Below are 11,314 nucleotides of genomic sequence, written 5' to 3' on the forward strand. Positions count from 1 at the left end.
CAGTGCGACACTTGGATACTGCAGTGACGGGGATTGTCGATCCTTTTATTTTCATTTATTAATCAAGTCGACTTTTTTTGTCAAAAATGGGCTATTGTGTGAATAAACAAAATAATACATGGTTATTTTCAGATATAAAATTTCTCTTCTCGTATTTGTTCTTGAGTTTTGCGGCTTTCCGAATTGCTTAGATAGAGGGAAATGCCGCAAACTGCTATATGCTGCTCAGAGTAATTCGGGAAATTGTAGCGTCTAGCGACTGGTTTGGATGCGTCCTTTTCATTTCTTTCTACGTCACGAAATTGTTCTCGGAATCGGTCACCTAGTCGTCTTCCTGTTTCACTAATGTATAACTTTTTGTATCAAGTGCTAGTTACGCAATAGATGACATTGGCGGAGGTGCACGTGAAGTGATCGGTAATCTTAATGGATCTCTCGGGTTCCGACATTTTCTCTACGTTGTAAACGAAAGGACAAGTTTTGCATCGAGAGTGAGCGCATTTGCTTAGTTCCAGGTTGGCCGTTGGTTTCATATCTTGAACTTTTAACCAAGAAGTTGCTTATGTTTTTGTTACGTTGGAACGAAATTAGTGGAGGTTGCGTAAAGATAGTACCGGTCTTTGAATCGTTTTGAAGTAATTTAAAGTTTTTAACATTTGTAACGTTGCTCAAGAGTATCTTCCACTATCTTTGTTGCCGCAGATGTGCAGGCCGCATAAACATTTATCATCGTGATAAGTCTGTATATGTTAAAAAGCCAATTTTGAGATAAACTCACCAATCCTGAACGGCGTAAAATGTTGAGGAACAAGTTGACAAAACTTTCATCCGGAAACTGCTTTAATAACAATGCAAAACAAACCTGAGAATTTGCTCGAACTTGAGCAAAGCATTCTACGACTTGAGATACATATTTATTCTTCTGTTTTCAAGATCTACAAAGAATGATTTTGGAGAACGCCTTAGCAAAGAAACTGTTCATTGTTCCATAACACAAAGGATGTAAGGCGCTGGGAAGGCAAATCAAAATAAAATTAAAATCAATAAAGAGTTGATGATATCTAAATTGATACGCAGTGATGTTACAAACCCTTTCCCACACATAGTGGGCTTGATACGGAAAATAACAAACAACAAAAATAATGATAAGCATAAAAATCATTTTAAGTAAATCTTTCTCCGGGTCTGTGTTTTCGGGTTTACTGTCTCTTCGGTTATTCTGATCGAGCAGAACACTTCTTCGTTCCTCCATTCTCGCGCCATCTCGCAACTCTTGGAGTTTAGTTTCAACAATACAAGAGGGTGCAACATTCAAATCCCGATTCCTTTTCTTTATCTGTGCGATTCGCCTCCTTAGGTTCCGCGCCACTGCTCCGTAAGATGCTAGCATTATCATATATGGTAAAGCGTAATTCAGGATGAATCTGATAGCTACATAGGATCTATTATTTACGACAGACAGCTCCTCACACTCACCATTTCTAAACCTGAGACCAAAGAAATAGGGGAAGGCGGTTGCAAACGACAACAGCCACAGCCCAGATATGGTCAGAATTGTAATCTTCTTAGCGGATGATCCGCGTGGAAGAGGGTTTACAATGAATCTGTAACGATAAAAAGCGATGGCAGCCAGTGAGTAGATCACAATGAGAAGAGCAATTACTTGGAACGGATTCAAAATGCATGCGGCCTCTTGAAGGACGTAGTCAGTTGGATTCTGCTCTCCCGCAAACATGACGGCTAAACAAACACTGCTTAGAATTTCTGCGAAGGCCATGTTAGCGACGAGATAGTAGGACAGAGGCTTGCGGGAAGGTATGGAACACACAGCATAACAAACCATCGAGTTGCCGATTAAACTGGCCGAGATGATCACGGAGAAGAGGGTTAAACGGAAAATGTACAGAGCTTTTGGTTCTTCATATTGTTCAATTGTGCTCTCGGTGGAGGTATTGGTTCCACCTATGGTAGTGTTGGTAAATAACGACATTTCTGTGTTCCTTCGATGGAGAACTCCTAAGGGGTTGAAAAAGAGCGTTACATAGAATCGTCTATCACAGGTGACTTGCTCTACTGCTACTAGAAAGAGACATACAGAAACTTAATCCATGGTAGCTAATTTACATATCATTGCACTCTTACCTTTAAGAATCAATTAAACGTTTTTTATGCCATTGGATGTCGACAGTTAGATTTTGGTGCTTTCTAAAATTCCACATTTATGGCGAATTTACGGAAGTTATAAAAAATTGATAGCATTCCAAAACTTCCAGAGCCGCGACGAATTGTCTTTCAATCATTCTTTGTCCATTCTCAAGCGTTTATAATAACTTAAGAGAGTATCTCTGTAAGAGCAGTCCGGTCGATTTTGCTTGAGACACGGATTTCGCTCGTTTCGCGTGTGTTGTAAGACATTCATGTACCTATACTAAAACCACAATCAGTTTGATCGGATCTCTTTATTTTTCAGAGTTTTACGGAAATTAAATTTCACTCGAGCGAAGGCTTGTTGTGACACTTTTCAAGACTTTAATTTCATACAACTTTAGAGGACAATTTACAAAAAACTACGGAACTTAGCAAAAAACAAATACCACAGCCATGTATATTAACTCTATCTTATCTATCGAGGCGACTTTCGTAAACATCACGTGTCAATCAAGGAAACAGGAAGACTTGAATGACACCTTATCGGTTCGCCTAACTCAAACACGCCAAAACCGATCAAATTCAAGGTAAATTTTTGAAAAAGTGAGGCGTTCTTAACTGATCCAACTAACATAGCTAGGAAGTAGGTGCCATAGAAAAGATAACTACAGAAAAAAACTTTGCGGCCCGACCTTTACGAGAACTTTATAACTCCGTGAACTTACCTAATTTTCGGCAATCTCCAAGTTTGGCCGCCATTTTGAGGGACTTGTCAACATGAAGCGTAACCGATATAAATAGGGCAGGTTAATCTAAAACCGTCAGAAATACATACGAAAGCAATTCAAATGAACTTTTCTTTCAATTCAAGCGGCAAAATTTGAAATTGTTTGTTAAACTTACCATCCCCATGCGACCATTATTCCGACAATACAAACACTACAACTTTCTGAATTCCCCTCGTCGATTCCACCGCAAGAAATAACCTGTGCCACCCAAGCTTCGACTCGAATGTGAAGTACGAATCAAATAACATAACTGCTTCATCTTCGCGGCAATATCACGCTGGTATTTTGATTTTCCGATCGACAAGAACGGTGATCAAGAATCGATCGGTTTGTTTACCTCGTAAACGTGACCGCTGACCAGCTGCTGAGTGAAAACAGTACGGTTCAGTGGCGAGGGGCGGGGTGAGGGGTGGATGCGGGCAGATTATCAGAAGGTTTTTGGGAACATTCGATAAACATTAGGATTCTCAGTCTTAATGCGAAGGTATACTTCGTGTTGCAGACAACTTTTGTTTTACTTAGTATTCTTTTTTATTTCAAATACACTTCGTTCCAAATAGGACTAGCATCAGTTCATAGATTTAAAAGCAAATCTTTACCACGTAAATAAATGTATTTAGATAATCGAGATAACCATTGAACCTCTTGTATCGCACCGGAAATAACGTGTCTTGTCTTTGCCCAACTCTGAGAGGGTGGAGCGGCGAAGACGCGAGATACGAGTCTCGCGTCTCGCGGATTCACCATGCTCACAGGATACGCGTGACCTCACTATCTATAAGAAAAATAAGAGACTACTCGAAGTCTGTATTCCGTTCAACCATTTTATAAGAGTGACGCGAGTCTCTCAATTGAATGAGAAAGTCACAAACCCATTCTTTACCTCACTAGCGTAACCACTGACCACTCACGAATTACAGTAGGCTTCTCCTTTGACGCGGAAATTGAAATCGTATCGAATATACAAAGTTATAGTGAGTTCCTTTAGATCTCCCGAACTTGTATCGCGTTGGAAACAATTACAAGTACAGGAAGAAGTCGTTCACACGCGAGACGTTCATTATGTCTCAGGACTGCTTTTTGAATAGCAAAGATGGAAAAAACTTTGGTTCATCGTGTGGCTTAAGTGGTTTGGTACGACTGTCTGAATGCAATGACGAAGTAAAACATCATTTGATAAGCTGCCACCTGTCTAAAGAGGTTTTTAAGTGAAAATGAGCTAATCTTGGCAAGGATTGGCCTATTTCACCTCGCTCAGGAGGATAAACAAAAAAATGTGGATTTGCTATAGGCATCGCTACACTCTGGGGAAGTTTTGGAGAAGTGCAAAGGTAACACGTCAGTACCCTGATCATGATGGTGTCAGGAAGCGTATCCAAGGCAGAGATGTAATTACCTTGCATATGTCTCAGGACGTTCAAAAGCTGTTTGGAGTTATTATTCCAGTTGAATCAGGTGGTCTTCAGTAACATTTTGTGTTATCTATTTTTGTCACGTGACATATCTGCTCGAAAAGAGAAGAAATTCTTTATTAGATGAAGGGTACTTAAGTACACATCACGTTGAAAAACGTAAGTGCTTTTCATCACAGATGGAAATATGTACAAAGTTGCTCGGTTGATAATCAATAATGTTTTTGTAGAAGATCAAATCACCTGACAACGCAATCTACTTACTCATGCGTACGGTTCACAATTATTTGCGGTCAGTTTTCCTCAGTTTGTATGATTCTCATTAACCGATATGATTAAACTTGCAGACTAAAACACCCCTTATTTGATTAAGAATAATAAAAGTAAACAGTGCATGTCGGTTTTTAATTCCTGATGGATGCTACTGGGCTTTACTTTAACTGAGAAATTTGCAATCGCTTACCTCAGCTCACTGTGTCCCGTGCCGTAAGAAGCACAAGAAAAAAGTTGATGATAGTGAGTCTTGGCTGAGACAAGAAGAATCAGAGAAGAACCTACGGTCCCCAGAAACGCCACTTTTAAACACGAGACAACTAAGGTAAATTGAATGAATTGTTATTTGTTTTATTTAAAACTATCGTTTAGATTATAAGATACGCGAAAAACTCTCCACACCGATTTTTTCCTACATTCTGTTAATCAAAAGTTTCAATAATTATAAAGGCTTTCTTGTTGATCGTCTTAATAGTAACAGTTTCCAGGATCCAAGGGGAGCAAAAGAGAGAACAATTTTCTGTGTAGCTAGGTAAGGCGACATGCCGGCTTTATACTTCTTCCGGCGTGATAACGATAATGATGACAACAATGGGCAAAAAGCACCGTCCGCTAATGATGACGATTATCATAGTTATTAACAATTCTCAGTTATAGTCCTGAAACAAATCTCAAGGGGTCCTTTGAACCATCCTCTTAATCTCGCCAGAAGTCAAAGTTGCCTAAACTCATTCTAGGGTTCGTGCGATTTTACGACGAATTTTCAATTCCGGTGTGTTGCACGCGCGACTTTTGATAGAAAAAACCTGCACGCGCCATAACTTAAAGAACGTGTCAGCGGAATGAATCAAATCTCTATCACTTTTCATACATTCTTGGGAACAGAAAAAATTACTTAGAGCAAACATTCTAAGTATAGTGTTCATTCCGTGCAATGGGGCATAGATAAAATGTTCTGGTGGAAAAGACATTTTATTTTATACCACTGATGACAAGCAAAAAGGTTATATGGGTGCCCCGGTTAAAAATATATTGATAACTCTATTAATTAATACCAGTTCTAATTTAAAGGAGAAAGTTATGAGAATAAAACAAAAATTGTCTGTACCTCGAAGCATGCCTTCACTGTTTAGACTGATAGTCCTAAAGCTTTTTTAGCATGCATTCGAATATCTTATGACGATAAGCCCGCCAACCACCCCACCCCGCGCTATGCTATTTTCACTTAGCGGCTGGTTAGAGGTCACGTTTACGAGGTAAACAAACCGATCTATTCCTGATCACCGTTCTTGTCGATCGGAAAATCAAAATACCAGCGTGATATTGCCGCGAAGATGAAGCAGTTATGTTATTTGATTCGTACTTCACATTCGAGTCGAAGCTTGGGTGGCACAGGTTATTTCTTGCGGTGGAATCGACGAGGGGAATTCGAACACTAGTTGTAGTGTTTGAATTGTTGAAAGAAATGGTCGCATGATCATTGTAAGTTTAACGAACAATTTCAAATTTGGCCGCTTGAATTGAAAGAAAAGTTCATTTGAATTGCTTTCGTATGTATTTCTGACGGTTTTAGATTAACCTGCCCTATTTATATCGGTTGCGCTTCATGTTGACAAGTCCCTCAAAATGGCGGCCAAACTTGGAGATTGCCGAAAATTAGGTAAGTTCACGGGGTTATAAAGTTCTCGTAAAGGTCGGGCCGCAAAGTTTTTTTCTGTAGTTGTCTTTTCTATGGCACCTACTTCCTAGCTATGTTAGTTGGATCAGTTAAGAACGCCTCACTTTTTCAAAAATTTACCTTGAATTTGATCGATTTTGGCGTGTTTGATTTAGGCGAACCGATAAGATATCATTCAAGTCTTTCTGTTTCTTTGATTGACACGTGATGTTTACGAAAGTCGCCTCGATAGATAAGATAGAGTTAATATACATGGCTGTGGTATTTGTTTTTTGCTGAGTTCCGTAGTTTTTTGTAAATTGTCCTCTGAAGTTGTATGAAATTAAAGTCTTGAAAAGTGCCACAACAAGCCTTCGCTCGAGTGAAATTTAATTTCCGTAAAACTCTGAAAAATAAAGAGATCCGATCAAACTGATTGTGGTTTTAGTATAGGTACATGAATGTCTTACAACACACGAGAAACGAGCGAAATCCGTGTCTCAAGCAAAATCGACCGGACCGCTCTTACAGAGACACTCTTAATTATCAGGATCAATGAGCTAATGCATCGAAGACAAATAATGGCCTTGATAGCAATTATTTACTTAAGTGGAAGGAAGGAAGTACTCATAATTTTTATCATGGAAGAATAACCCTTCGGATGGATAGATATAAATTTTCAAAACTGTCGGCTGAAGGAGTTAATGAGCCGACACAACGGGGTTTTTGTTTTCATAATTTGAAGGTAGTTTTTGAATTCGTCTCGTCACATATAGACTTAACTTAAAACTCATATTGCCGTGACGCGTTGGTGAGCTGTGGTTTCCTGATTTGCAATGTTTGTTCCGTATTCTTATACATTCCGAGCTTGACTTTTCATTGCCAGCAAAACTCACTTTGTAGGCTGATGGACAAAAAAAAACCTATTTCCTTGCATCAAGTTTATGGTGTTTTGCAGTTCAGTCAATACAACCCGATTCAAAATTACCTTTTCGCGATTCGCGTCAAACATTCCATACCTAGCTGGAGTGCACCTACTACGGTAAAGCGGCATTCGAAATTCTATAAAACTATAATAACATAAATAAATGGCGAAATTCCCTTGCTTTTAATAAATTTGCCGTTTTTATGATAGATATTGGTTGTTCTCTGTCACCACACGTACTATTTGTACAGAGGGAACTTTGCTCGTTTGCGACAGTCTATGAAAACAGAACAATAGCTTAATTCACGATGCGTTGCCCTCAGCGCTATTCGGACTTTCATAAAAAAATATATTTTTTGGTGCATCAAAAATACTGAGTTTTATTGGGGCCCACCGACCGCAAGAATAAAAAATCAGAATCTTGTCCCTTGTTTGTTTTGCAAGTTAAGCGAATTGAATAATACGTTTTTAGGCTTTTTCTTTTCAATCAGAAACATACTATTAGTAAATAAAACTGAAAAATCCGTGGATTGTTGTATTGAAAATGCCATTTGGTTCCGTTTAACATTTTAAGTTCGCTAATTATTCCCCTCGATCAAAAATAAATTTCGGTTGCAGAAAAAGAAAATTCAATACGCACGAAAACAAATAAGATAAATGATTACAGTCTATTTGAATTTGAATTTCATTTGCTTACAAAGCAGAATTTTTGTCAGATGATTCAGCTCTCTTTGGACTCTCAAGAACAACAGACTTTGGGAGTGAATACCTAGGTGATCACAAATCCATAGAAGCTTTATTTTGTTATCACTCTAGGAGTAGAAAAGCTTGTAACTAGGGAATGTGAAGACAGCCTAGGAAGGACGCTCGTTTCTCCGCCCGCCGGAAGATTTGAGACGATTAAAGACAGGAAACCTAATTGAAAAAGGTTCCGCGATTGATTTGAATGTCTAAATTACGTGCTGGCGTAATATAAACGTTCTTCTTTCACTGGTTTTATCAGTTCGCTGGTTTTATAATGTATTTACGTAACTTAGCCGCTGTAGAAATTTTTTAAAGCTGACGTTTCGAGCGTCAGTTCTTTGTCAGTGCGAATCAATAGTGGACAATTTACAATTTGGTTTTCTCTACGGAGGCCAATTTACATTATAATAACATTTGACAATGCCGAAAAACCTTGTATTACCCTTCCACCAACGCAGCATCACAGTTTCTATAGAAATTTACGCTCTTCATTACTCTTTACAGGGACATATTTCAATAAGAAAGTCTTGTTTCAAATTCATACTTTGATCAATACTTGGATGAATGATGCGGAAACCAGTTCTCCCGTACACAGAGCTTATTGCGTCAAGGTGGCAGCCGGCCTCGTACACAAAAATGGACCAGCGCTGCAAGTGCCAGTCTTCAACAGAATAAACCCACGCGGGACTTAAAGATTACTCATTTCCTGACAAAAAATTAACTTTTAAGGAGCAGATATTTTGTGGGTCAGCTGGATAGAAGTTGATATTTTGCACGAGCTGTGGTACAGTAAAGCTTCTTTGATGAACGGATGATGAACATCATAAATAAAAAAGCATTTATAAAAAAATTTATAGTCTTAATCGAATATTTTAAATTTCATCAAGCGAATGCTACAAATTTTCGAAAGTGAGACTTCTTTTTTCTTCACAAAATAATATATCAATTTAAAAACGACCCACCTCTTCCGAGTATTTCCCTTTTTTTTTCTTTTATCATTATTTTTATTTATGATTACGTAGCATACCATGTATAGGCATGGTTCGAAACATATTATGGGAGCGTGGATCGAACGAGCACGACGAACTTTCATGCCCAATGCAGTCCAGGAACAGAAATGAAGAAGATTTTAAGGATCCTCAGAAACATATTTGAAGTTAAGCTTCTCCCCTTTCCCTGTCATGCAAGCCCTTCAGTTTGTCACGATTGAATCATGAATCAAAATATTCCATTACCTGAAAGACCTCACTGTGTTTGCTAAGTCCTCCTTTGGAAATATATAGGTTGACCGGCTTCACAAAACTGTACGGGAAGTAGTGAAAAATTGCGTGAGTCCGATGTGACAATTTTCAGCCCAGCTAGCAAAATCTTCTCTGCGTGAAATTATCGGCTCAATACTGCACCAAGCTCATAGAAACAAAGCAGCTGTTTTTTGTCGAAGAAAATTGCCTATATGCTTATTATCCTTTTTCACTTACAATTGATTGATTTAATTTTTTCCCTTAAAGAACGTTTTTTATCACCATTAAACCATTTACTGCAACATTTGCTTCCGTAGAAAGTAAAATTAAATGACAAACAGATGAACAACTGTTTACCGAACGAAAACCTTTCAGAAATCTTTTTTTCTCGTAGGTAAACGGATTAATTATTCAACACAAATATCTTTTTATTTAAGGAAAAATTTTACGTGATGGTTAGTTTAAAATCTACTCTCCATTTTATCAATTGATTTCATCATAGGATTTCCCTGGATGGAGTGACAGACCGTCTGACAAGGAAATTGATTCCTACGTGCTAATTTTTATTACACTCAAACCGCAGTGTTTAAAGACCATCTTGAATATGAAGTGAGAGAAAATGTTGAATAAAACTTGTAAGAAAGAAATAGATGATTTAAGACCTCATTTGATATATGATAATTATTTCCTTTTAGGTTTATGCAGACGCTTCCTTGGTTTTTCCGCTATTGGTGGCGGAGACCTTTGCCTGGAATTTTAAAATGGACGACTGGGATTGAAAGGGGGTAAGCGATTTGGTGAAGAAAAAAACTTCGCCAATGGAGACAAATTTTGAAGCTTCCAGGAGGCTTTCAGTGAAATTAAAAGACGGCGGACGTGGTCCAAATACAGAAGATTCTCGACATTTTGTCACAGCAGTAATTGAATTTATTCAATGAAAAGTTCGGGCCTTTAATTTTAGTTTGCATAAACCATGGTTCAAATATTCGTAGATTGTAGAAAGTAAATATGTCATGTCTTGAAGACTGCGTGGACTTCAATTCTTACTCACTTCAAAATATTGGCGCAATTAACATTAAGAACCCAAAGGAGTATTAAAAGATGGAAAATTGAAATTCGTTCTTCAGTGTGAAATTTAAGTTTGTGAGGAAACTTTATACCGAGTTGCGAAACAGGTTTTCTCGGGGAATTTGTGCCACTGCACAAGATGCTGTGGACTCTTTATTTAAACAATCTTCACGTAAGGAAGAGTAAAAGTCAACACAAAACTAAACCTCAATGGCGAAACTTAACTTTGTTTTCCTCGTTACCTTAATTGCTTTGCATCTTTTCCTAAACACTAAAAAGGTAACCAAATCATCCAATGCGAGGAGTCTCTCGCCTCGAGTCAGAGCTCGCTTCCGATTTTTTCTCAGTTTTTCAAATAATGATTCCACTTGTCCCATCTGCTGAAGTTGTTATGAAGGAGTAAAGTTGTCAACAAGAAATGATGGTGTCTTTTTTTTTTTTAAACCGGGTTTGGAAGGGTTGAAAGAATTTAATTCATCGATTTGAAATCAATGGAAAAAACTCAGTGCGAGGAAAAACAACTGTCATCGCAGAACTTTGTGTTTCGATTGTTATTTCTTATTCTAACATGTAAGGAGGAAGTTGTTAAACGGTGACAGCTTGCGATCTCATATTTTCTTCTGTAATGAATTCGAAATAGTTACCAGTTTGACATTTAATTTCCGTTGTTGTAAATAATGTTGGCATATAATAATGAACGCGTTTCAAACTGAAGAAAAATAACCTTAAAACCTTATTCATGTATGGAAGAGTTTTAAGCCACTAAAAACATTCATGACAGAATTTCAATGCTGCTTTTATTTTCCACAGAGCTTTTCAGAAGTTACATTTGATCTAGCGTAGTTACATGATTTTGTTTTTTGTGTGTGTTCAGTACTTTTAGATTAGAGGCGATCGACTTTGTATCCTTTTTCCTTGGTAAACATGTGTACATATGACGGTTAAACAATGTTCGTGTACGTTAACAAGTGTCATAACTAATTTTGTTGATGACCATCGAAAGATCAGCTTTCAATACTTTCATAGCGGAAACAAACGAGCATATTTTTTTCACAAAT

At 37.8% G+C, this 11,314-nt stretch overlaps 1 protein-coding gene, 1 long non-coding RNA gene and 1 pseudogene across 7 annotated transcripts; 1 reads left to right on the plus strand and 2 right to left on the minus strand.

Moving 5' to 3' along the window:
* On the minus strand, positions 1-893 carry LOC149047673 (uncharacterized; annotated as a pseudogene).
* An 8-nt stretch (positions 894-901) lies between these two features.
* On the minus strand, positions 902-9,438 carry LOC149047674 (substance-P receptor-like). Of its 4 annotated transcripts, none has more exons than XM_089203616.1 (3): positions 3,052-3,300; positions 2,874-2,960; positions 902-2,016 (listed from the first exon to the last, which is right to left on the minus strand). In XM_089203616.1, the coding sequence occupies exons 2-3, from the start codon at positions 2,905-2,907 to the stop codon at positions 929-931; spliced, it is 1,122 nt and encodes a 373-aa protein (XP_089059742.1). In that variant the 5' UTR covers positions 2,908-2,960; positions 3,052-3,300; the 3' UTR covers positions 902-928. The 4 variants fall into 4 exon arrangements, with proteins under 4 accessions (XP_089059742.1, XP_089059745.1, XP_089059744.1 ...); XM_089203619.1 differs by having other exon boundaries at positions 902-1,010; positions 1,477-2,016; positions 2,874-3,284; XM_089203618.1 differs by lacking the exons at positions 2,874-2,960; positions 3,052-3,300 and adding an exon at positions 9,183-9,438.
* LOC149047675 (uncharacterized) lies at positions 5,990-10,676 on the plus strand. Of its 3 annotated transcripts, XR_016185775.1 has the most exons (3): positions 6,201-6,281; positions 8,452-8,731; positions 9,884-10,676. It is a non-coding gene; the product is annotated as an uncharacterized LOC149047675 (long non-coding RNA). The 3 variants fall into 3 exon arrangements; XR_016185774.1 differs by lacking the exon at positions 9,884-10,676 and having other exon boundaries at positions 5,990-6,281; positions 8,452-8,797; XR_016185776.1 differs by lacking the exons at positions 6,201-6,281; positions 9,884-10,676 and adding an exon at positions 7,918-8,131 and having other exon boundaries at positions 8,452-8,797.
* Positions 10,677-11,314: the final 638 nt, after the last annotated feature.

This window comes from Pocillopora damicornis, chromosome 4 (genome assembly GCF_964200805.1).
Source record: "Pocillopora damicornis chromosome 4, jaPocDami1.2, whole genome shotgun sequence".
Taxonomy (NCBI): Eukaryota; Metazoa; Cnidaria; class Anthozoa; order Scleractinia; family Pocilloporidae; genus Pocillopora; species Pocillopora damicornis.

Coding starts and splice junctions, on each gene's coding strand:
- LOC149047674 (XM_089203616.1), bottom strand. CDS start 2,907: ATGGCGGCCAAACTTGGAGATTGCCGAAAATTAG. Junction 2,017..2,873: donor TGGAGATTGCCGAAAATTAG/GTAAGTTCACGG, acceptor TCAACCCCTTAG/GAGTTCTCCATCGAAGGAAC.